Below are 26891 nucleotides of genomic sequence, written 5' to 3'. Positions count from 1 at the left end.
CTATTTGTACACAAGTCGTGTGCAATTTGTAACTACTTTTAAAACCAATTCTTTGCACACAGCCTCTTGTCTCTAAGGTGGACAATAAGTTGAGGGATTAGTCAAACCTGGAGCTTGTTCTTTAACCCATCATATCCTGTCTATCACTTGTCCTCACAGGTTTCATAAAAGGCTCTCCTTTTACCATCCATTCCTATATGCATTCAAACCTATGGTTTAATCGAGGTCTGAGGGGTTGAAGCCAATGGATGGTTATTCTGTGCTTTGCCTGGATCAGCCTAAGTGTGGCAAAATTGTTTCTAGTTTTCCTTTCTTTTGGTATGAAGACTATACTCAGTATGAACTGTTTACTTTTATGGATGGGTAGCCCTTGTTCTTGTCGTGTGTAGTCTATTTATCACTTCTTCCCAGATATCTCTCATTTTTGTGCACAAACAGGTCAAGCGGGCAAACCTTGCCTCTATATCCTAGCCTCTAAGGTACTTCATAGAATGTTCTGGGTGTATCTAATTTGGTTTACCAGTGTAATTTCTGTGGAGGTAACTAGATCGAAATCTAGCATTGTTTAATACTGTTTTAACTTCGGGGTAGGACTTGTCCCACTTTTATTCCATCTGTGGGCCTGGACGATCACTCTCCCATTTCTCTCTAGTTATTATGAATGTTTTCAACTTATCTATTTTCAGGGCCTTATATAATTATGAGATTGGGTTCCCAAATCATATTAATGTCAGCATCTGTGTCATTTAAGTTGTTTCTATACCTCTGGGAATGTGGTCCTGAAACCATGGGCAGTTTGCATTAGACGCACATTTTCGGATATTTTTCCTTCTTCAGTAAAGAGTAACACTTTAAAATTGGGAGTACTGGCAATGATGCTTACAGTCTTCTCAGGGTCCTGTACCACTACCAGAGCGAGGGTGCACTCCCAAATTTAAGGTGTGACTCTCTTGAAGAAGGATGTCTACGGTCCAGGCAGGACCTGGCTTGGCAGTTCAGACTGGACTGTTCCCATGAGGCACAGGGTCAAGACTGATTTGTATATGGCAAGGTCTAAACTGGGGTGGCATGGTGAGCAAAAGAATGATGGATTTAACTCCGCTCTCTTGACTGGGGGTGAATGTTTTGAATTGTTCTGCATTCCGTCCATCAATTGTGTCTCTTTTGCTCTCTCTGGAAGGAGGACAAACATCCTGAAGCACATTTGCATCTAGAGATACCCAACATTTGCTGCATCAATAATGGGGAACATTGGAGACTTTTAACTAAGGTGAGTGTTACAATGCACCAAATTTACCACAATGCATCTGGGTGGTATGCCAGGCAGTGTACCCCCTCCTTGCTTTTGGTCTTGAAAAACCACTCATGGTGGAATATTAGAAGGATCCCCTGAATCCCATGCAGCTCAGAAGGATCAGACAAAGAGTTATGTACAGATGCTCTTTGTCACAATCCTAGCGACAGAGAGCAAAAAGATAATTAAGCTGGCTAAACCCATAGAAAGATGGCGTCCCCTTGAACAATCAATTTCCATCCTGTAGAGGATTCACCGGTTCCGGGTGAAAGAGAGAATTATGGGGGCTGCAGGACAGAAGAGTAAAATAACCTTTGCAGGGCCGTGAGTGGCCATGTTCCAGGACCTAAAGAAGATGATGCTACCAAAGAGAGGGGTCTTCTGTGAGGTGACTGAAAGTAGCATACAGATGGGGGTGGGAGGGGGGGACCTGTTCAGACTGAGCCTCACATGAAGGTCAACACTTTTCAACATGGTCTCTGAGCCCCTACAAAGATAAGCTTAATGCATATGGCGGCATATGTGTAACTTACCTCGGATTTCACAGTTCCAAAATGATGAGGCAACGGCAACAAGGACAGCAAAATGTGTATGGAAGATCTTCTCAGTTCAGTAGGATTAACGTAAGTTTTAAACTTCGAGAGTTCCCTGAAATTAAAAGAAACAAAACTAATAACTTTTGCAGAGTTAAATATGTGTATTTTTAAAAATGATGAAATGTTAATTTACCCTCATACTGACCTGTTAAGTGTAAATATTCTTTTAAAAGGAAGCTGAGCCAAAGTATACGTTTCTAACTCTTAAATTAGCATCAGAAACCAATGTCAATCAAGAGCAGGTGAAACAACAAGGTAAAAGATTTGACTGAACATGTACATCGAGTGGAATCTAGATAAAATGTTTAAATCTGAGTTCTTCAAAAACATCTTGTTGAGCAATGTAATACTTGCTGGCTAGATTGATAAAAGGACCTTACCAACCACTGTTCACACCACACACTGGTCTCTGCTTCTCAAAGGATACATTTCAATCTCAACTGGGTCCGTCTACAAGAAGACCTGCTTCTAGAAGTCAACATTAAGAAACAGACCTTCTGTTCAATTCATGTAAAAGCTAGAGACAGACTAAAGAATGTTTACTTGGGCATCCAAATAAGATTTGTCAAACCCAACTAACTTGGACAATGCTTTGTCACTGACACTAATTGCTAGGCCGATACTTTTCAAATTGCGCCAGAATTGGCCAAGTGTAGGAAGGTAGAACCCCACTAGCATTGTTACCCCCACTTTTTGCCTGGTGTCAGTGTGTTTTCTGACTAGTCTGACTGGGATCCTGCTAACCAGGACCCCAGTCTCTGTGCTTCTTCCCTAAACTGGACATGGTGAGTACTTGGGTTCACTCTAAATTGGCTACTGGTGTACTTCTTTACGTCCCTAGTATGTGGTACTAAGGTACCAAAGGAATAGGTACACAAGGGGTCTCCCATGGGCTGAAGCATGTATTATGCCACCCATGAGAGACCACTCAAATTGTTACTACGGGCCTGCCATTGCAGCCTGTGTAAGATGGTGCTAGCACCACTTACAACAGATATGTTTCCTTATATCTGAGGTTACTGCACTTAAAACCTATAAGTAACCCCTAAGGCAGGCCTTTCAATCCTGAAGGATAGGTGCTCGATTCTAAGTGTGAGAGTGCCCCTGCATGAGCAGGACACACCTACAATCCACAGAGTCCATTCCCCTGGGTTGCATCAGCCATTACGATACATAGAGTGGCCATGCATCATTACGCAATGACCATCTCCAAACTGGCTGTACAGTACACTGTCATGCTTGGTATCAAACACGTTAATGATTCCAAGCACTGTAAAGCTCCTCCGGGAGGCCCTCAAGTTCAAGTTTAACATTTGTATAGCGCACTACTCACCCAGAGGGTCTCAAGGCGCTTGAGGGAGGGGGGTACTTTATTTATCGAATATCCAAGTTTTTAGTTGTTGTCTGAAGGAGAGGTGGTTCCGTGTAAGGCGGAGGTGGGTGGGGAGAGAATTCCAGGTTTTGGCAGCTAAGTAGGAGAAGGATCTTCCCCCCATGGTGGATCTATGGATGCGTGGAATTGCGGCGAGGGCTTGATTGGACGATCGTAGTTGGCGGGTGGGGGTGTAAAAGGACAGGCGCGTGTTGAGGCATTCGGGTCCTAGGTCGTAGAGGGCTTTGTGTGCGTGGGTGAGGAGACGGAACGTTATTCTCTTGTTGACAGGGAGCCAGTGGAGGTCTTTCAGGTGACCGGAAATGTGAGCTTGGCGGGGGATGTCTAGTATGAGTCTGGCTGAGGCGTTTTGGATGCGTTGGAGTTTTTTCTGTAGTTTGGCTGTGGTTCCGGCGTAAATGGTGTTTCCGTAGTCCAGTCGGCTTGTGACCAGTGCGTGGGTGACCGTCTTTCTTGTTTCGGTGGGGAGCCAACGGAAGATTTTTTTGAGCATACGTAGGATGTTGAAGCATGATGATGAGACGGCGTTGACTTGTCTGGTCATCGAGAGGGAGGAGTCCAGGATGAAGCCCAGGTTTCGTGCGTGGTCCGTAGGTATGGGTGCGTTTCCCAGGGCCGGTGGCCACCATGAGTCGTCCCAGCTGGAGGGGGATGAACCTAAGATGAGGACTTCCGTTTTGTCCGAGTTCAGTTTTAAACGGCTGTTCTTCATCCACTCGGCTACTTCTTTCATACCTACGTGTAGGTTGGTTTTGGCAGTGTTTGGGTCTTTGGTGAGATGAGAGGATCAGCTGGGTGTCGTCGGCGTAGGAGATGATGTTGAGGTTGTGTTGGCGCGCGATGGATGCGAGGGGACTCATGTATACGTTGAAGAGGGTGGGACTGAGTGATGATCCTTTTGGTACGCCGCAGATGACTTCGGTGGCCTCTGATTTAAAAGGGGGGAGGCGGACTCTCTGGGTTCTTCCGGTGATCCAGTCCAATGCTTTTCCTTGTATTCCGACGTTGCTGAGGTGTTGTATAAGGGTGCTATGACAGACTGTGTCGAAAGCTGCGGAGAGGTCAAGTAGGATGAGGGCAGCTGTTTCTCCGTTGTCCAGTAGAGTTCGAATGTCGTCTGTTGCTGTGATGAGGGCGGTCTCGGTGCTGTGTTTGGCTCGGAAGCCGGACTGTGAAGGGTCGAGGGATTTGTTGGATTCGAGGAAGGCGGCGAGCTGACTGTTGACAGCTTTCTCAATGACTTTGGCAGGGAATGGGAGGAGAGAGATGGGGCGGTAGTTCTTAAGTTCAGTGGGGTCTGCTGTGGGTTTCTTCAGAAGGGCGCGGAGTTGGGCATGTTTCCAGCTTTCCGGGAAGGTAGCGGAGTTGAGGGAGCAGTTGATGACGTCTCGGAGATGGGGTGCGATAATGGAGTCTACTTTGTTGAAAATGTGGTGGGGACATGGGTCGGTTGGCGATCCTGAGTGGATGGAGTTCATCAGGCGGATGGTGTCTTCAGTGGTGATTGGGTTCCAGGCGTAAAGGTTGTTGGAGGGGGGTTTTAGTTCGGAGGTGGGTGGGATGGACTGGTCTTCGGACTGGTTTTCAAAGCTGTTATGTATGTCAGCGATTTTGTTGTGGAAGAATGAGGCTAGGGAGTCACAGAGGTCTTGGGAGGGGGTGATGGCGTTGGTGCCGGCGGTGGGGTTGGTAAATTCTTTGACGATGTTGAATAGTTCCTTGCTGTTGTGGGCGTTGTTGTCGAGTCGATCCTTGAATGCTGATTTCTTGGTGGATCGGATCAGTTGGTGGTGTTTGCGGGTGGCGTTCTTGAAGGTGGCCATGTTGTCAGTGGTTGGGTTTTTTCTCCATGCTTTCTCGAGGGTGCGACAGAACTTTTTGGATTTCTTAAGGTCATCGTTGAACCAGGGGGCTTTTTTGCTACTTTGCTTGATTTGATGTTTTTTCAAGGGTGCTAATTCGTCGGCGCTGTGGGTGATCCAATGTGTGAGGTTGGTGGCTGCAAGGTTTGGGTCCGATGATTTTGCTGGAGGGTTTTGGTGAAGCGATGTGAAGAGTTGGTCCGTGGTAATTTTGTTCCAGTTTCTGCGGGGGATTGGTTGTGGGTGGTTGTGGGTCGTAGTCTTTTTGTAGTTGAAGTGAACGCAGCTGTGGTCTGTCCAATGGAGAGCTGTGGTGTGATTGAAGGAGATGTGCTTGCTGGAGGTTAAGATTGGGTCGAGCGTGTGCCCGGCATAGTGTGTGGGGGTGTCAACAAGTTGTTTGAGTCCGAGATTGGCGAGGTTGTCCAGAAGGGTGGTGGTGTTGCTGTCGTTGTTCTTTTCCAGGTGGAAGTTGAGGTCTCCCAGTAGAATGTAGTCCTCGGAGGGGAGGGCGTGTGGGCTGATGAAGTCAGTGATGTCTTCGCTGAATTGTGTGCCGGGTCCTGGTGGCCTGTAGATGAGGGTGCCTCTGAGAGTGGTCTTGGGGTCGATGTGAATCTGGAAGTGAAGGTGTTCGGTAGCTGCGAGTGTGTCGTTAGAACTGGTCGTGATGCGGATGGTGTTCTTATGAACAATGGCGATGCCTCCTCCTGTTTGCTTGATGCGGTCCTTTCGGATGATCTTGTAGCCGTCCGGGATGGCTATGGCGATGTCGGGTGTTGATGAGGCGTTCATCCAGGTTTCTGTAAGAAAGGCGACGTCCGGCGAGGTGGTGTCGAGTAGGTTCCAGAGTTCAATGGCGTGTCTGTGGACCGAGCGGGTGTTGAGCAGGATGCATCTCAGGTGGTTAGTGTCGGAGCTCTGTTTGGAGTTTGTGGATTTGGTGTGGGTCTTGATGCAGTCGAACTTGCAGGAGAGGCAGGTGAAGGGTCCATGGGTGTGTCCTGGGACGGCTTGGTAGCAGTTTGGTGGTCGGCAGGGGTTAAGGGCTGAGAGGGTTGCGGCGTCGTACGTTATGCGGGTGGAGTGGATGTTGCGGGGGCCAGGGGGTTTGGCGCTGGGCGCGGTCCAGGCGCAGACGGGCTTACCTTTGGCGCGCATGGGGCGCGTCCGCTGCGCGTAGGCTGTACTGACATAAGTGGATAGTGGAGGGGGGGGGGAGCGAGGGAGGAGCAGCTGGGAGGCGGGAGCGGGGTGGAGAGGCTGGCTACGAGGCACAACAACAAAAATGGCAGCGAAGGCAAAACCGAAACAGGACGAGATTGGGGCGCAAAGTAGAGTGTCGCTTAGGCAGTGGCACCGGCACAATCAGGCAGTAATTATTAAATTAAATAGAGCAATGCGAGCGCTCCGATAATAAACAGATTAAAATGCGAGCAAGGTATAAACATGCACAGATTCAAAAGCGAGCAATGGGCAAACTTGCAGATTAAAATGCGAGCAATGGGCAAAATAATGCTTGGCAGCAGTGAGCTAAAGCAGGCACCAATTCTATTCAAGCAATGCGGGCAAAGCACTACGATACCCAGGCCAGGGAGCGTGGGGAGCGACCGCTTCTCAAGGAGTAAGGACGGTCACAGCGCTTCTGCCTGCGGGACGAGCCTTATCAATCAGTGGGAGGGAGGAGCAGCTGGGGAGCGGGGTGGAGAGGCTGGCTACGAGGCACAACAACAAAAATGGCAGCGAAGGCAAAACCGAAACAGGACGAGATTGGGGCACAAAGTAGAGTGTCGCTATGGGCAGTGGCACCGGCACAATCAGGCAGTAAATATTAAATTAAATAGAGCAATGCGAGCGCTCCGATAATCAACAGATTAAAATGCGAGCAAGGTATAAACATGCACAGATTCAAAAGCGAGCAATGGGCAAACTTGCAGATTAAAATGCGAGCAATGGGCAAAATAATGCTTGGCAGCAGTGAGCTAAAGCAGGCACCAATTCTATTCAAGCAATGCGGGCAAAGCACTACGATACCCAGGCAAGGGAGCGTGGGGAGCGACCGCTTCTCAAGGAGTAAGGACGGTCAGTGCTCCCGGTACCAGTTTCCTAGACCCGGACAGCAAACTATGGCTGCTGCCTACCAGAGACACAATTCTGCCCTCCTGCTGCTGAGCCAGGCTCGAGCAGGGGAAGGCAGGACAATAGGAATCCTGTCACAGGGAGGTGTGACCACCTCCCAGACAGTGGGGACCACTTGATCTGTTTGCATTTGGAAGGGAGCCCCGCCACTGTTTCGCTGACTGGAGAGGACAAGGAGGAGAAAGACCACGTCTTGCCGCACCCGCTGCGCGGGTGCCGCTTCGCGGGTGAACTTGGGGAGGTGCTGGACACAAGAGAGCTGTTGTTGCTCTCCTTCCTGTATCGAGGCTGAGGTGGGCTTAAGGAGGCCAGTGTCGAACGCTGCAGGGACTCCATATCCCAGGAACCCCTGCTTTACCTGCTACACCTGGTTCGCGTTCCCTGGCCCGCCCCGCCCCCTGGACAGAGTGTGCCTTTAAAACTCCCCTTTCCCGAGCTTCTATTGGGACCACTTGATCTGTTTGCATTTGGAAGGGAGCACCGCCACTGTTTCGCTGACTGGAGAGGACAAGGAGGAGAAAGCCCACGTCTTGCCGCACCCGCTGCGCGGGAGCCGCTTCGCGGGTGAACTTGGGGAGGTGCTGGACACAAGAGAGCTGTTGTTGCTCTCCTTCCTGTATCGAGGCTGAGGTGGGCTTAAGGAGGCCAGTGTCGAACGCTGCAGGGACACCATATCCCAGGAACCCCTGCTTTACCTGCTACACCTGGTTCGCGTTCCCTGGCCCGCCCCGCCCCCTGGACAGAGTGTGCCTTTAAAACTCCCCTTTCCCGAGCTTCTATTGGGACCACTTGATCTGTTTGCATTTGGAAGGGAGCACCGCCACTGTTTCGCTGACTGGAGAGGACAAGGAGGAGAAAGCCCACGTCTTGCCGCACCCGCTGCGCGGGAGCCGCTTCGCGGGTGAACTTGGGGAGGTGCTGGACACAAGAGAGCTGTTGTTGCTCTCCTTCCTGTATCGAGGCTGAGGTGGGCTTAAGGAGGCCAGTGTCGAACGCTGCAGGGACTCCATATCCCAGGAACCCCTGCTTTACCTGCTACACCTGGTTCGCGTTCCCTGGCCCGCCCCGCCCCCTGGACAGAGTGTGCTCTACTTATTAGTTCCGGGTCACCGCTGCGCGGGAGCGTCCCGGGAGAAGCCGGGGACAAGGGCGGGACCGTCTTAGGCCGTCCGGGGCAGGTGGGGGCTGAGCTGGGCCACCCCCTTGACTTGTTCCGTTTCGTGCATAGGTAGAGTTTTGTTTGCACGAAAATCTTAGCAATTTAGTTGTTGGCCGTGTCTGCATCACGTCTTGTACAAACGCGGATGCCAATGAAACTCGATCTGGTAAGGGAAAGGGGGCCGGGGGAGGTTCTGTCATTGGTACGATGCATCAGTTTATCACCAGAGCAGTCTTTGCTATTGATAAGGAGATTGCTAATACTGAACGTCGTTTTTCCAAAGAACTATGTAATCAAAAGCGCTCTTCCTTAGGTCCCACTGGTCTGGTAGTATCTCCCGCACAGCCAGCCGATGACCTGCTTGTTGAAGGCTTTCCTGTCCCAGACCTGGCAGTAACAGGAGCCATTAGAGCTAGGCTCGACAGGCTCAACGCCCTAAACTGTAGCATATACCCGTCCACTCAGCCCTCACCGGGGGTCGATTTGAGCGCGTTAACCGGGGAACAAGTCATTGACAGTACTCCCATTTACCCAGAAGATATCCCGGTGCAGCCAGAGGTTGCGCCCTATAGCAGACCCAGAATTGTGTCCACCAAGCGGAAAAGAGCCACATTCCACTCAAGGGCTTACTACCTAAATCCCTCTAAGAAGTTCATGAGCAAGCACCCTAAGGCACGCGACAAATTAGTAGGAGGAGGGGAGGTTGGGAATCACCAAACCACCGTTTCCAACTCTGCTCCTCATGGGATCTCTCTATCCAGAGCTCAGGCGTCAAGTACCCAGAGTAAGCCAAAGAGTGGGGAGCAGGACGCCCCCCACTACATCAACTAATTCTGATAACCCCCTCTCCTTGGCCCAAATCGAGAAACTGCTGAAGTCACTTATTCTCCCGGTCCTTGAGAGGGTGAAGGTTTTGACCGAGAGGCTCGATCGGTTCGAGCAGGCCACTCTCGATAACTTTTTCTCTCTCAAATCCCTAATTAAATTACACACTAAAATTAGGGGGGGACCTGAAACGACAAATGCCATACAGATGGATTTAACATCTCCGGTTCCAAAGGTGCAATTAACAATAGAGGATGCATCGAGACCCATCGTGTGTGAAAACCTAACTATTCAAGATGGATCCATTGTATCCAATGTCCAAGCTGGCAAGAAGCCCAGTGTGGACAAGGGATCCAAGGGACGTCCTGCTAGCTTGACCGCCCAGAGCAAGGCCATTAAAACCACCATGGGACGCAGCGAGGGACAGAAGGGTAACCATTTGGATCTAAACGAAAAAGCTACTGTAGCCAAAAATGATACTGACCTTCCCACCATCAACCTACCTCCTGAATGCCAGCCATACGTAGTTGTGCTTACAGGGATACCTCTCCGTAAACCAGGCAATCAGGAATCGTATAATGAGCTTAAGAATAAAACGATGTTCTGGCTATCTGAAAATAGACCTTTGCCCAACTCATTTGATGGCCAGGTTCTCCATGTCAGAAGAGTTGGTTGGGTTGGGAATAGGACCAAAGATCTGCCAGGGGACTGCATCCTGGTTAACTTCAGGGACCCTAGGGTGGCCAGATATATCTGTAACCTCCTGCCCACTATAGGGAACAAAGGGATTGGCACATTTGAACTTAGCCACTTTCAAACTGTCCCGGCCCCCCAACCTACAGTTAGTCAGCATTTCAGGGGCTGGATGAATAATTGGCTTTAATTGGATGCCAATTATGACTCCCACCAGCATTACATGCCCCTGGTCGGTAGAGCAGCTTTTAGGTCGGATTATGGCTGGTGACACAATCCCTATCCTTTTGTTAAGGTTGCTGAGTCCCCTACAAAGAATGGGGGTTTGTCTGGGTGTAGGACGGCATCCGTGGACCCTGATGGTAGAGCTTACAACAAATTTTGTTCTGGCCCCCCAGCTCGAGAGAATATCAGTGGGTCGGGGGAGCAGGTGATTTCCTCAGTGGAGACTGATGCTGGGTGTAGTTTGGCGGTTACACTGCATACCCCAGAGGTGGCAAACTTGAGTAATGATTTAAAGATCCTGAGCTGGAATATAGCGGGCATCTCCAGGAAATTAGATGTTCCTGATTGGAACCTATTGATCGAGTCCTATGGGATTTGTATTTTCCAGGAGACTTGGAGTGTGGAACCCTGTCACAAGGTTGGCTACTCTACGTTTTTTGTACCAGCTATTTCCTCCCAAACCCGGAGAGGTCGCCCTTCAGGAGGTCTCTTAATTTGGATCGATATCTCCTTTGGCTGCCATACTAGACAACTTGCTTCCAAATCTCCTGACATTTTAAGATTGTCAGTGAGGGGTCCGCACAGAGGGCTTACTATTGAGATATTTAATATCTACGCCAGAGGCACTAATGGCGGCTCTGAATCTCCAATTATTTCTATTCTTGGAGAAGAGTTCAGTACATGTAGCAAGAACGCAAATGTCTTGGTCGCAGGGGATTTGAATTGTACTTTCGAACCCCTGGCGGATGAAGAGATTTTGGGCATTAGCGATGAGGTTGGTAGAAGGGGCATCCCAGCCCTTACCATTCCGCCTATTAAGAGATGGTCCCAACGGTCCATCCAGCTTAACATCCTGACTCTAGAATTTGGTTTGAGGGCAGTGAATGGTAGAACATCTTCAGACCCTTCAGGTGCCCACACATTTAACAGGGTAGACCATTCCTCACGGATAGACTACATTTTACTTGACCTAAAGCTCTGGAGTTATTTGAGAGACATGGAGATACTGCCAACCGCGGACAGCGATCATAATCCGTTATCCTTAAGCCTAAAGTCTATGTGGCCATCCCCACACGATGTTCCCCAATTACAAGCTAGAATAACGTCAGATGTTCATTTATCGAACGGGGCAAGGCGCCTTAAATGGTGCACGGTTGTCCTTGACGATGGGCTGGTGCAAAATTTAGGGGCCTTGATTGAAGAGGCAATATCCAGGCTGGACACCTCCACTTTAGCCCCGCCTGAGGTTCTCGGCCTTTTTTGTAACACCACTGAAGCCCTGGGAAGCCTACTTACAAAACCATGTAGGGACCTTCATGCAAGGGTGGATCAGAAACCGAAACATAATGAATGAATGAATGAATGATCAATTTGTAAGAGCGCAACTTAACCCGGATGCATCAAGGCGCAGAAGATGGAGGAAAACAACTGAGTGGTCGGAAGTATCAGGATGCTGCACTTAAGGATATGATAGGGTGAAAAGCTAGGTTTTGAGATTTTTTCGGAACAGGGCAAGAGATGGCTGGGTTTTAAGGTTGGTTGGAAGCGAGTTCTATAGCTTGGGAGCGAGGGAGAAAAAAGCCCTCCCGCCCCATCTGGCCTTGGCGATCCGGGGTGTTGCGAGAAGATTTTTATGAGCAGATCTCAAGGCTCTGCCCGGGGTGTAAAAGGACACGAGAGACCCAATGTCCTCGGCTCCCAAGCCATGAAGGGCCTGATAGGTCAGTACCAGGACTTTGAAGTTAATCCTAGCCTGGACAGGTAGCCAGTGGAGGTTTTTTCTGATTTCTGTGACGGAAACACGTCTAGGGGCATTTACCACAAACCTGGCTGCAGCGTTCTGAATCGTCTGTAGGCGGTGGACGAATTTATTGCAGATACCAAGATAGAGGACATTGCAATAGTCCAGGTGGGGTGAGATGAGAGCCATAACCACCTGTTTCCGGGCATCGAGGGAGAGATACTGAACTAGCTTCCTGAGGACCCTCAGGACCCCACAGCAAGTTGGCACGGTTTTGCCAACTTGTTTGTCAAATGCCAGAGTGGTGTCAAAGGTAATCCCCAGATTTCTGGCAGCTAAGGACGGCAGGGGGCAGGATCCGAGGGAGGGTGGCCACCAGTCCGAGGACCAGAGATCTTGTTTGCCACTAAAGATGAGGATCTCGGTCTTTTCACCGTTAAGCTTGAGGAAGTTCGTAGACATCCAGCCTGCCACGGCTTCCATGCAGTTTTTGAAGTTGAGGGCCGTGGACTCCACAGAGTGGGATAGGGAAACCATTATCTGGGTGTCGTCGGCATATGATAAGATAATCAGGGGTGGTTTACCAAAAAGTGCCGGATATCAAAAACAGCCTTGGTGAAGGCTGTTAAGCTAAAAGATCTCGCGTTGATTCGGACCGCCAGGAAGAACTACAGGCTTACCATCAGGGAAGCTAGGAGGGATTGGGACGATCAGTTTTGGTGCGACTTAAAGGTTGCCAGTGTAAGGAGGGATGCTGGAGGTTTCTGGAACCTGGTAAGGACCAGGAACAGGCCAGATTGTACCCTTATCACATGTAATATCACAGGGCAAGCGTGGTATGATCACTTTTCGTCTTTTTATTCTACCCACCCTGCGGAGGGGTTGGGGCCGATTATAGCTCCTGCTTTGGGCCTTTCAGAGGCAAGCGATGAGTTACTCTTCACATCGAAAGAGGTGGAAGCTGTGATCAATTCCCTAGTGCCAAATAAAGCAGCAGGCCCTGACGGGCTACCGGGGGACCTACTTCGTCGGCACCCAAAAGTTTGGGGTAGGCTCATATCAACTTTACTCAATGCCATCATGCATGGTGAGGCGATTCCAGTCTCGTGGAAGGGGGCTGAGATTTTTAAAAAGGGCTGTCGGGACGACCCAGCGAATTATCGCCCTATTAGTCTTATGGACTCCACACAGAAGGTAGCCGGAAAGGTTGTTCTGGAGAGAGTCCTCCAGTGGGAGGTCGAGAACAAAATTCTCTCAGAATTTCAAGCAGGTTTTAGGTCTGGCACAGGGACTATCGAACAGGTTTTTAGACTGATGCTCATTTATTGGGAGGTGGTAGTACTTGGCAAAGGCAGTCTTTACCTCGCTTTTATCGATCTAAAGACTGCCTTTGACCTGGTGCCTCGGGACCGCTTGTGGGGGGTACTTCTTGACCTGGGGATTCCTGCATACATTTTGTCCCTGTTGGTAAAGTTGCATGATGGGAACTATGCGCAGGTGAGGTGGGGCATCCAGGGTCAGAAGACGGCTAAAATTCCAGTGGATAGGGGCGTCCGTCAGGGGTGCGTCCTTGCCCCCACCCTGTTCTCATTTTATGTAAACGGGGTGGTGGAGCATCTTTTAACTCAGCCATCTGACGCCCCCTCTTTGGCTGGAAAGAAAATACTCACGCTCCTATTCACTGACGACACCCTGCTTATCTCGAAGTCCCCGATGGGCTTACAGAGCCTCCTGGACAATTTTCAATCTTTTTGTAATAGCAGGGGCCTCAAGATCAATACTGATAAACCTAAGTATTTAGTACTGAACCCCCCCAGGATGCTTGGTCGCCCTCCTTCTTTAAACCTTGTGCCCCTGGAAAGGGTCAAGGAATTTGATTATCTGGGCATCCGCCTATCCGATTCAATGCAGTGGGGCCCTCACCTCCAAAAAATGTTGCTGGGTCACAAAAGGGTTGTAGGGACACTGATCAAAGAGCAACGCTCAACCTCATCTAGGCCTATTGCCCCAGTCCTAGACATTTATAAAGCAAGGGGAGTTAGTGCAGCACTCTATGGGGGTGAACTCTGGGGACTAGGTACTACTGACCATCTTTTAAAACCCGAAAATAAATTTTTAAAGGACCTAATGTGCCTTCCCCACAGCATCCCTACGCTTCCATTGTTGTTGGATATGGGTTGTCGCCCAATAGGCGACCAGGCCAAACTGCGCCCACTTTTATTGTGGGCACGTTTATGGAGAACTCCCGAACTCGCTAGTTATGCGGAGGGGTTAATGGAAATATTGTCAACGCCCGGCTGGTCAAAAATTGGGTGGCTTACCAATGTTAAAACACTGCTTGACAATTTGGGTCTTGGAGACGCTTGGGTATCCAGGAGTGCTCCTCCTAAACAAGTTCTCAAATCCATGTACTGGCAGTGGGTAGCTAACAAACTAAACTCAAATCCCAAGCTAAGCAGGACATCCACTGAGTTCATAATGATCAAGGATGTCCCTCTATGCGAACCCTAAATGGACTTGATCTCCAAATCCCTCGACCGAGCGTTGTATTTTAAATTCAGGGTGGGTCTACTTCCTCTGAGAGAATTGACTGCCCGCTGGAACATTCCTGCACAATCTTCTCCCTTTTGCATATTTTGTACTCTTAGAGTGGAGTCTGTGGCCCACTTTTAATTTGAATGCCAAAGCCTACAAATCTCCTAGGTCTTTGTGGCTAACACCCGTATGCAGGGAGCTGGGTACCAGACACCACACTGTCGCATTGCGAATTATAAGGTCGGACACCCGGCCACTGTATGTTTGTGGTATGGCCAAATACCTAGGCTGGGCTTGGTCAATCAGATGTAAAAGGTTAAAATTTATTGTTTAATTGCGGTCATGTACTGGACCTTCTTATATAATTTATTGGAAAGTGCATTATTCTTATCTGATAGTTATTGGATTTTAAGTAACATGGTTTTACTTTGTTGTTTTTATGTAATGCTTTTATGATATTTTTTATCATCGAAATAAAGCTGATTGACTGACTGACCTCCCAGACAGTACCTCGTGTATTGGGACAGGGTGGGGGCACTTGCCAGTGCCACGAAGACTGCTTGAAAGGCACATTTGGTGCCCTTCTTGCATACTCCAGTTCAAACCTGTGCAAGGAGCTGTTGGCTCCTGTTCTGGTGCAAAATGGGACAAAGGACATGGGAGTATCCTACTCACTGTCTAGCCCCTCCACTGGGAGGGAGCCCTGAATCTTTACGACCCTTTCCTTATGGTACTTAAGGGCTTACCGGTGGGGGGTTTCTTAGATTCGCCTTGGGACAAGATTACATCTTAACACCACTTCAACTTCGACCATCTGGGCACTCTGGACATCGCTTTTGGGAAGACTCCTGCTGCTCCTGGTCTCGTCGTCCTTCAAGTCTGCTGTAACGTCTGTGCCTGTGCTCCATCAGGTTCTTCACAAGGCCTGTGGACATCCAAGACACCTGAGAATCTCCCTTGGAATGAAGGAGTCACTTCCCTGCATCTGCAAGCACCACAACGAAGCTGAACGGACTGCTGTTCCTGAGCTCCTATGGACTCCGAAAGGTTCAGTCCTCGAGGACGACACTGTCTTCCTAGCAAGTTGGAGGCCAGTATCCCTTGTCGGAACCGCTGGAGCAGTGCCCCTGTGTACTGTGTCGACTTGCCATTTCCAAGGCTTGTTGACACTCTACTCCAGAGATCTTCTGTCTTAAAGAAACATCCTCTGTAACCAAGATCTTTGCAGTGGGCCTTTATCCTTTGGTGAGCTGCTCAAGGTCCACTTGTGACTCCTGTGGCTTCAGCATGTGGGTCCTCTAGAGGGTCTTCTTTGATTCCCGTGGGATCCCCTGCTTGCTCAGAACCTGCTCGGACTTACCTGCCTGTGGTGATTCACTTGGACCTTGCTGGTCCCGACACTGCACCTTTTCCATACATGAAAGGCACATTCCTCCTAATAGCTCCTCCCTCCAAAGTCCCCATCACTCAGTCGTGGCTTAACCATCTCACTGCACTTAACGTTCAGCCTACTATCGTGGATTCAGCGAAATCTTTAGGCATAACCCTCGACTGCAATCTCAATATGCATCACCACATCAGCAATGCTACGAAAGGAGCTAATTTCCAAATCAACACATTGAGGAAGCTGAAACATTTCCTCCCTGCAAAAGACTTCAGAACTGCAGTCCAAGCCCTAGTAATCCCTCGAGTGGATTATGGAAGTGTTGCCCTCTGTGGCCTCCCCTTATCGACTACCACACCATTAAAAGCCTCTATTAATGCTGCAGCCAGACTTATCACAAGCTCAAAAATACGGTCACACATCTCACCGACCTAAGATCCCTGAACTGGCTTCCATGCGAAGCTAGAATACACCTGAAAATCGCATGCATGACACACAAGGCTATACACCACAACTCACCCAGCTACCTCGCTCAGAAAATGACAATTTGGGGTGGCTCAAGAGCTACAAGAAGCGCAGAAAACCTTCTCTTGAAACCCCAAAGATTCCACAAGAAAAAGACATATAAACGCTCCTTCTCTGGGATGGCGCCCAGGATCTGGAATGCCCTTCCTCCAGAAATCAGACTTATCTCATCCACCGCATCCTTCAAAAAAGAAGTAAAATCGCTCCTCTTAGCTAAATTCACATGACTTTAGACTAATGTTCTCTCGTTCTCATTATGTCTCGTCCAAAAACTATGTATAGTTGACCACATATGCACCTCTGCTACTTCACCTTGTTTACATTTATTTAACCTATTGCTCATCTTAGCAGGATCTATTTGTTTAATTTTTATTCCTTTATCTTGTATAGTTGACCACCTTTATACCGTTGCTACTTCACCTTGTTGCCATTTGTTTAATTTGTTTGCTTATCTTTGTAGCATATATTTGTTTAATTTCTTTATCCGTTTAACCCATCTATATGTAAAGCGCTCTGATATCCGCAAGGATCTTGTTCGCGCTCTATAAAACCTTCTAAATAAATAAATACAATAAATTGTGTCTCTTGGTGCAGCCAAGGCTTCTTGGTGCCCCTGCCAGTCACTGACGCCTTGGCACAACATCCAACATGGGACAGCTCATGAACAGCTCTCGGTCTTCCTCAGTGTCGCCTGGTCCATGCAGCTGCAACTTCCAAGTGCACCGTCAACTCTCCTGCATCCCGACATTGGTGGGCATTTGTCTTCCATGCCTCCTGGTCACTCATAGAATCCGTCCCCTCTGCTTGCAGGTACCTTTCATCTTGAATCCACCTTAGGGTTCCAACAGACACTTTAACCTTCCTCGCCAGTAGCATCTTCCTGAAGTTCTCCATTGTGGTGTAGGGCGGTTTTCGACGTCACTTCGCACCTATGCACCTGGCTTACCTGTTGTAGGTATCCTGGTTCCTGGGGTATCCACAGGTGGAGTGATTCTCCAACCGTCCATCTTCCACTGGGTTTCTTCAGGGTCCACTGGGAAGTGTCCTTCTTTAAAATTGCAACCGCAACTTACCAATAAACTTCCATTGAGTACGCAGTCGTGTTCCCACTCTGCACATAACCTCTGTGGGGTTCCTAGATACTCACCTTGGGTGGTTCCTTGGGTCCCGGACTCTGTCTTCTGGGTCCATCCTTGACTTAAGTGATGGTCCCCATTCCACTATTTTAGTATATCGTTTGGTCTCCCCCTAGAGACCATTGTGTATTCTGTGCTATTTACGAATTCTAGTGGCAAAGTATTGTGTTTGTATCTCCGGGTAGGAGATACTGCAACGTGTTAGTGAGTGTTAATAGATACATATTTTTATAACTATAATATGTGGTTCTTTTTTACTTAACTTATACCATAAGATTAAGTGCTGGTAAAACAAGCTGCTTTACACTCCTTCTGGACTAAGCTTGAAAGCTGCTCTCGACAGCTACCACTTAGAGAGCTTTCTAAGGTTGTCTAAGACCACTAAAATCACCATAAGGGTTGTCTGGATTGGTGCAGGGTGCTACACTTACGTAAGTGAGGAGAACCATATACCAAGCCAGCTCCCTACACCAAGTCAAAAGTCCTAGACTGCCAACTCTAATGTTTTTATTGTTCCAAGATGGTTGTTACGTTGCATGTGGATGCAATGTGGTAGAGCTCTTAACGCACGCGGATAATGCTCTATTTATCAGATTACAGTTAATTGGACCCGGGTACATTGCAGCCGAGAGGCTGCACACAGCTGTACACATTCTGGTGTCGGGTAATCGAAGGCACAGCAGGGCACAGTGTCGAGCACAGCTGCCTTGGACGATTCCTCGCCCTGGAAATCACGGTGCCCCCTGTGTCTATCTCAAGTTACATTTAACACAAATGCCTAAATGACCAGCAGCTCTTGGGAAGAGGTTACTGGTGCTCATGTAAATGCTCTAATATCTTTGGGTCGAGGTCGCTCTGTATAGCACTGCAAAAAATAAAAAAAATTAACACCAGGTTGCAATTTCGCTGTTTTGCAGTTAGTGTGGTTTAACAATGTATACAGAGTTTTAAATAAAGCCAGAATGGGAGGAACATGTAAAAACACAAAGAAAAATGTTGTAACTCCTGGACGGACAAAAGTACTCGGGCCCATGCTCTGGGGAGGGCTAAGCACAAGAAGAGGCATTATGCAAACATGCCATGGACAAAAGGGGACAAAGAAAATGAGAGCGATGAAAGAGCGAGCAAATGTAGACCTATGGGCAGGCTAAAGCCCAAAAATTGAAAACAGGGACCACACATATAGACTCCTGAAAAGAGTAATGAAGAGGGCATGGTATGCCCAGAGAAAAGTACTCTTGGAACCTGATTGTGAGAAGTTGGCCTGATATGTGATGTCCACTATTCTAGTGGGCACCCTGTATCAGTCCAAACAACCCTTACGGTGATGGTTGTAAAGTCAACCTTATAGACCAGCTATCCTAGTGGTAGCATGGACAAAGCAGTCTTAGGCTAAAACTTCAGAGAGCATGTGAAGCCAGCTGTTTTACCATATGTAACCCCTTGAATACCAAATGAAAGAACACCACACAGGTTATATATACAATATATATGTATTTATTACTAACAAAACCCCTCTGAACTCTTTATGAGGTCAGAGGCCAAAGCACATAACAAGTTACTCAATTATCATACAATAAGTTGCACAAAATAAAGTCGTGCCCTAGGGGCGTTGCAAACCATATATTAAAATAGTGGTATAAGAACCTAGTCACAAACAGAGAATAGGCCTAGGGAATCGCTGGGGCTACGCTGTACTACCAAAGGTTAGGAAGCAGGAGGCCCACGGGATGCGTGTGCAGTGTCTAAACACACACGCGAGTTACCATAGGGATTCAATGGGAATGTAAGAGTCAGAAACTAGTTGATTTAGGACACTTCCGGATGGACTAGGAGAAAGCTACTTAAAAATAGGACACTTGGATGGTCAATACCCACAGGAGCACCGGAGTACTCGCGTTACCTCACCCATAGGAGCCGGGTGCATAGTTGTCAAGTTGTGTCGGGTTTCGTCGCTGAATCCTATGGAGACCTGTAAAAAGATGCTGCAGGCGACCAGGAGAGAAGTGTCCGGTTGGATCCAAGGGCAGACCGAGGATGAAGAGTCCCGGAAAGCAGAGGGGACAGAGTCGGGGTCACTAGCCAGTGACAAGGAAGGAACCAGGCGATGTCCGGTGCGATCAGGTGAAGATGCGAAGCTTGTCTCTGCAGCCACGTGGACCAGGAGGCGTCGACGACGACCAGGAGCTCGATACGGACTGTCCCACGAAGGATCTCGCTGTCGGCTGTGTTGGCTTCCGGATTGGAGTCAACAGGCCTTGGCAAATGCAACCCACGCAGGAATCGAAGATGGGCTTCTGTTCAGACCAGCAAGGTCTGGGGGGCTTCTCATTTTCAGGGAAGCAGGAGCAAGCCTGGAGCAACCAGGCAAGCGGTGCAAATTCAAAGGTTCGTCGTCACAAAGGCCACTAGCCAACGGGCAAGTGACCGGACAGACGCGTCGAGCACAAAAGTACTAGCAGGCCCCGCGCGGCACTCGGTGAGTGTGGAGAGCTGTGCGTCGGTGCAAAAGGTCCTGGGGCTGGGGCTTCTCAATCCCCAATGCACAACTTCGAGGGTGCCTCAGAAGCTGCACAAGTAGCAATGAGCAGGTTTTTCAAGATGTCCGGTCCCACGTCTCTCGTCGCCTCCACGGGTCTCAGCTTTGCTGTGGCTGTGGATCGGGGTCAAAGAAGTCTGGAAGTCCTGGTCTTGTCGGGCTCTGTGCTAGGGCTCCGGCGGGAGCGTTGACAAAGCAAACCGCAGATCGCTTGATGGTGCCAATTTGCACAGGGTGGTCACTCCTTGACCACAAGGGAGATTCTTCAGTCTTCTAGTTGCAGTAGAATGTCGAAGGTCCAGAGTTTCGTTTCACGTTTAATTTAATTTAATTTAATTGTGGGTTTATATAGCGCTAGGAATCGACTCCCGGAGGAGTATCTCCACGCTTCGACCGCTGGGGAACCCGTCCTGGCTCACCCTGAGAGTTGGTCCCTGATGGGTATCTCTAAGGTGCGACCAAGCATCCCCGGAGGTCTGGGGGGGCCGTTGTGAAGATGAGGCAAGCTGATGCCCAGAGTTGCCGAGTGTGGTTTCTGACTAGAGTAGGCACCGAGGCGAGAATTATCGAGTCCGCTGACCCTGGTCCACGACCCTGCCGCGTCGGGAATCGAACCCTGGTCCCGGGCCGTTCTCTGCTTACGGGTCTGCCGCCTCTAACCAGTGAGCCACACTTCTCTTCAGTTCAGGATAAATCTAAAGTCTCTTAACTCGGCTCCTACCTTTATACTAATCAAAGGGGCTGGATTACATGCTAGGTCCCTCCTATGGGTGGGACCAGGAAAGGGGGTGGTTACACCCCTTTCCCTTTGTCCAGTTTCGTGCCAGAGCTGGGGCTGGAGTGCCCCAACAACTGGTTTCAACCGGAGTATGCATGGAGCACCTTGTGTGCCCCAGGCAGTGTCATTTCATTCAGCCCTCCCTGCCCCAATACACTAAGGCCTGTCTGGGGTGGTGCTAGCACCTCCCAAGGCAGTAAATCTATTGTCCAAGCCTCCCTCGCTGGAAGGACTCCCAGCAGCAGGAGGTCAGACTTGTGTCTGTGGCAGCAGCATCCATTTTGTGATACTGAGGCTCTGGTTAACTTTAACCGGGATTAACAGGAACAACATGTCTTCTCCCTCTAGAAGGGTGGAATGCTACCCCCGTCACCAGAACTGTTGAGGGGGTAGTATTCCAAAGTGTATGACACCTTACACAACATGTTTTGATAAAGCCAAACCAAAGTTTGCAATAACCGCGAGGATTATAATGCACTTAAGAGTATATGGTATGGCTATATCATAGAACAGCTATAAAGACATGGTTCCGAAAGCTGCAGACAGGCTCAGCTCATGCTAGAGCCTCATCTCACATAAAACCAAGCACTCTGCCTTCAGGATTGTTAAGGCCTGCCATAGGAGTGACTTATAGGTGCTTATGTGTCTATATATAAGGTTAGATATAGGAATACTATATCTAAGCAAGGGGTGATTAACATGACCTTGCCCCAGCTGAGTGATCAGCCAGTTGTGTCAATTTGGATGGCCAGCCAGGGGTGGCATAATTCATGCTGCAGCCCCTGGTAGGCCTTGGATGCACCTATGCCCTGGGTACCTATGGTACACTATACAGGAGCTCACAAGGTGACCCAATATCCAATTGGAGATGTACCTAAAGTACATGGAGTCCATTTTACAGTGAGAGCAGATAGCCTGGGCCCCCGATTAGCAGGATCCCAGGCCAACTAAGTAGAACACCAGCTAAACACTAGGCAAAAAGTTGGGGGTAACCATAGTCGGATATCCATCCTCCTACACTGATGAAAAAAGTGACTCACATCAACTGGTGTGTGTGATCATCCAAAAACACTGGGGAATGGTGTCCACCCGGGAGCCCTTTGAAGAACTCCCCATAATCGTGTTAAGAAGAAACAGAAACATCAAAGATAAATCAGTCCAATCAAAAATAGAAAAACTAAAACCGCATCAAGTCCTGAGAAATTTCACAAGTGTGGTGACTCCGTAACTGCACTGTGTGCGAAACAACTGGGGAAGTGTAGTGAGGGCTGAGCCGCGTTTGCGCGCCAAAGGTAACCTCGTCTGCACCCGTCGGCACCACGACCGCGCCAGGGGCCAGGGATGCTGCCTCGCCTGTCATTTATGCTCAAGTAAGGAAGTTCTGCTACTCGAGAAAGGTCCTGTTAGAGCTTAGACCAACAGCCAAAATTTGCCATCACACTTGCGACCCTGAGGCCCTCCTAGATAGAAAGTATCAAGGGTGTCTAAGGTGTGACACCAATGAGAAGCTCAAATTGAAGAACTTGATCGACCCTACTGTTATTAAGTCCGCCCCTAATTTGAACGTCGCGAAAGGGTTTCTCATAAATGCTAGATCTATGGTAAAAAATAATATCGCTATTAGAGACTTTGTCTCAGCCAGAAATCCGACTTGGGTGTTTGTTACCGAAACTTGGGCCACCGATACTTCTGGGCCTGACCTGGTTGATGCAATCCCCACTGGTTATGATTTGTCTAGATTGGACAGAGTTGGCCGTCGAGGAGGAGGGTTGGAAATTTTGTACAAGGACTCCCTCATTTGTCGCACCCAGACCCTCTCTACTCCTTCTGATCCCTATCAGGCCTATTTTCTATCAACTTCCTCCCTTCAGAATGTTTTTCTGGCCTTTTGTTTTATAGGCAACCGGGGCCTAGACCCTCTTTCAGTCAGGATATTAGTAAATTGGTAGAGCCGTTCCTAGAGAGATCTAACATCACTCTCCTTGGGGACTTTAACTTTCATTTGGAGAATATGGCATGCAGGGATACCCATGTTCTTTTGGAAACACTGGGTTGCTGCGGTCTGGCTCAGCAGGTGGAAGGCCCTACCCATCTGGCAGGGCACACCCTGGATGGGGTTTTCTCTAATGACCCCAGACTGAAGGTTGGACATCCCGTCCCACTGGCCTGGTATGATCATTTTGCTGTGCCGTTTGACCTGCACGTTCAGGCGGCAGTAGTCCCTACTTCTGATCCTAGGAAGCAGGAGATGAGAAGGAATTTCAACCTTATTAATAATGAAGCACTCTCCCCCTTCCTGAATAAGCTGGAGCCCGCTGATCAGCCGGACGCTAATTCGGCTGCACTGGAGCTCTCGCTCACCTTACTAGGAGCAATAGACATCCTTGCCCCTCCTAAGAGGCATTATTCAGCGAGGAAAAATCCATCGGCTCCCTGGTTCTCAGACAGACTTAGATTGCTGAAACAAGGATGTCGAAAACAGGAGAGGCTATGGTGGGTCCATCTAGAGCCTCACGAGAAAGAGCGACATAAGCAATGCTTAGAAGAATATAAATCAGCCATTATGGAGGAAAAGAGCTTATTTTTCTAAAGCTACTGTGTCTCTCAATTCTCCTAGAGATCTTTTTAAGATCATTGATTCCCCAACATCTCCTCAGGTAGTAGATCAGATAGAGGGATCCCAGGATCTGTGTGACAAAATATCTGCCTTTTTTTCATTCCAAAATCTCTGATATCTATGCTGCGTTGGAATCTGCAATTTCTCGCACTAGATTTACCACCCTTCCCTCAATCATGGTGGAAGAGAGTCCGCCTAGTGAGCAGACTCCGAGTCTGCTTTCCTTTCCTCTCTTGTCAGCTGAGATTGTGGACCGGCTTTTAGATAACGTCAACTTGGGCTCCCCACTAGACCCGTGCCCGCTTAAAGTGTGGTCATCCCGCCCCTTATGGAGGTTATGAATTGTGCCATTTTGGAGGGAGTTTATCCTTCCCTATGGAAGACTGCGGTAGTGAAACCGCTTTTAAAGAAACCTGCTTTAGACCCAGGCGTTTTGAAAAAATTTCAGCCCATTTACCTGCTACCCGCCCCTGCTAAGATGTTGGAGGCCTATCTCAACCTCCATCTCAGCACCTATCTTAAGGACCATTTCCTTTTGGATAGATCGCAACATGGTTTCAGGAGATACCATAGTACGGAGACTGCCCTTACGGCAGTCGTCAACAACATCTGTTCTCAGGTTGATAAGGGCCATGCCACTCTCCTGGTCCTGTTGGATCTTACAGCAGCCTTCGACTCTCTGTCTCCCCTTATACTGGTGTCACGCCTCAGAGAGATGGGTGTCGGGGGCCCTGCTTTGAGTCTTCTTGCCTCCTTCTTTTATGAAAGAGAACAGAGAGTGAAGTTGGGCCACTTCTTCTCTGCTCCTAAACCCTTGCATTGTGGGGTTCCTCAGAGCTCTTCATTGAACCCTACACTTTTCAACATCTATGTGGCCCCCCTTGCAAGGGTGGTGAGATCATTTGGGTTGGAGGTGCTGTCTTACGCAGACGACACCCAAATAATGGTCTCTCTTACACATTCAGTAAAGGATTGTGCCCAGAATTTCAGGAGCTGTATGGAGGCTGTTTCCCAATGGATGATGGATAACTTCCTGAAACTGAATGGTGAGAAAACCGAGGTACTGATTTTCGTGAGTAACCAGGAAATTTGGTCTAGTGACTGGTGGCCATCCTCGCTTGGGGAATGCCCCTGTCCAGTCCTCCATGGGAAGAACCTGGGGGTGATAACCGATACTGCTCTTTCCTTTGATCTTCAGGTAAACAGGACTGTCTCCACCCGTTTCGGGATCGTTAGGACCCTCAAAAAGATCTCCCACTATCTCTCCCCAGACTCTCGCAAGCAGGCCACGTTGGCCTTAGTATCTTCTAGACTGGACTATTGTAATGCTCATTTATATGGGCATTAACAAGAGTCTCATCCATCGACTTCAAATGGTCCAGAATTCTGCAGCGAGGATAGCGTTGAATCTTCGTAGATACGACTCAGCCTCGGCCGCACTCAAGAACTTGCATTGGCTTCCAATGGACCGTAGGATCAAGTTTAAGATCCTGTGTTTGACTCATGAAGCCTTTTATGACGCCGGTCCGGAGGGCATCAAGTCACTTGTTCATCATTATACTCGTAGCAGATCTCTTCGATCCTCTAACAAAAATCTTCTCGCTGTCTCTAGGGTTTTTTAAGGCTAAATGGGGTGGCAGAGCTTTTTCCACTGCGGCGCCTAGGTTGTGGAATTCTCTCCCTCTAGAGCTCTCAGGGCAGCCCTCACTTATCTTGTTTCGCAAGGCCTTAAAAACCCTGCTTTTCTTTGAGGCATTCTTGGAAGCTTGTCCCTATTGTCCCTGTGTTGGATGCACCGCTCTAGCGCCTTGATGCCCTTGGGCTAAGTTCACGCTGTTTAAGACCACATTCATTCATTCATTGCTATGTTAGTATAGGCTTATTAAAAGTTTAAACGCCATTTTATCTTTTGCTGCTTTTGCACACAACACTGCATTTAACTGTTGTTGTAAGTTAGGCTGCATGAATTTCTTCACATGAGAAAGGCTTGTTTTCGGCATCCCTAGACTTACATCGTGACCCTAGTCTGCACAGTGAGTGCTAAAGCCTCCAAGTTTATCATAACAAGGTAGCTATTATTCAGGCTGATCGGCTCACGTTTTAGACATAACATACATGCAGCTGCAAGCCAACGGAGATTCTGGCGCCTTTGATATTACATTGTAGGCATGATTTCAGACACTTGGAAGAATTCCATTTCCAGAGAGAGAAAGCTTTTGCAGATCCTGATGTAATTTACTCCTGCTGATCTTGGAGGTATGGGGTCTCCCACACAAGCCTAAGAGACCTATATTTTATAAAACATAGTTCCTAGCAAGGGAGGGTGATATACTAGGCGCTACAAGACCTGTTTTCACCATCACTGTAATATGATTTCTCCTTTTGTGTTTTAAGGAGTTGTAACAATGCTGATCATATTATTTCTAATCATATGTCTGCTTATGTTAGCAAAGATACTGCATCTTAGAGCGCGTGGTTAAAATAAATATTTTAACCTTTCCAGTGTCTTTTTTACTCCTGTTGTGGACTGGTATGAGAGTATAACGAAAGGGTGTTCTTGCTTCCCACCATTCCGGAGTATAACCTACGTCGCATGTTCTGGGTTGTCTAATTATTGGTTCCTTTGCTATAGGACGAAGACCTAATGTGACACTGATGCTGGCTGGTTAGGGTTTCTAGGTACTGAGGTGAGTTTTTTGGTCCACCACAATTCAATGAGGTCCTGGGTCTCTGTGCACAGTTCTGTGTAGGAGCAGAATCCCTGCAACATGGCGCACCCAACTTAGTGGTCTTATTTTGAGACTCTCGAGTAGTGCTTATATCAGTTCACAACCCCCTCACTACTGTTTCCGATTGACAGTGGTGATGGATAAACATACCTATAGTTAAATAGGTTTTTTCAAACTTAATAATTCAAACGGTTTCTATTGAATTACTACCCAGCTGTCCTACGTTACTAAGTATTGTCTTTTATCTCTGCTGTGTGGATATGGGTGATGTTGAGATACCCCAGCATAGCCGGATGGCGGTTCGCAATCATTGCAGGCCTTTACCGTCCCTTTAGAGGGCATGGCAGTTGTTTTTGTAGTGAGTGCTGACGCAGCATACCCATTTGAGCTTTTCTATTCATGGGTTACGTTCCCTGCGTGAATGCTGATACCAATGTGTTTAATGTTTACACTCCCAGTGCCGTGCCTATGGAGTACACTCCATTTAGGACATTCAGATTTCAGCTTGGCAGCACCGAATTTGGTTTAATGGCGCCCTTCCCTACTATTTAACGGCGGTTCGATTAGGTCCTTTGTCCATCCCGGGCACTTCTTGGCCCGTTTTGGCTGGATTTACCCCGCACCCCTGTGCCGCAACAGTTGCGGTTGGTTTTTTGAGGACCCTTTATACCTCGGCTGTAGGGGTTATAAGGGCCTTAGTTTTATACGTCTCCCGTCACAT

General features: G+C 48.5%; 1 protein-coding gene across 3 annotated transcripts in view; it reads right to left on the bottom strand.

The window, feature by feature from the left end:
* RALGAPB (Ral GTPase activating protein non-catalytic subunit beta) overlaps nucleotides 1-26891 on the bottom strand; it is a 2268266-nt gene that overhangs the window by 1315924 nt on the left and 925451 nt on the right. For all 3 annotated transcript variants that reach the window (XM_078652319.1, XM_078652321.1, XM_078652322.1), the window contains one exon: nucleotides 1828-1942. In XM_078652319.1, the coding sequence (XP_078508445.1) occupies nucleotides 1828-1942 (115 nt within the window). The remainder of the gene's footprint in view (nucleotides 1-1827; nucleotides 1943-26891) is intronic.

The sequence above is a fragment of the Lissotriton helveticus genome, chromosome 7, assembly GCF_964261635.1.
Source record: "Lissotriton helveticus chromosome 7, aLisHel1.1, whole genome shotgun sequence".
Taxonomy (NCBI): domain Eukaryota; kingdom Metazoa; phylum Chordata; class Amphibia; order Caudata; family Salamandridae; genus Lissotriton; species Lissotriton helveticus.
The sequence above is the reverse complement of the archived record's forward strand: the minus strand, read 5'-3'. Positions and strand labels throughout refer to the sequence as shown.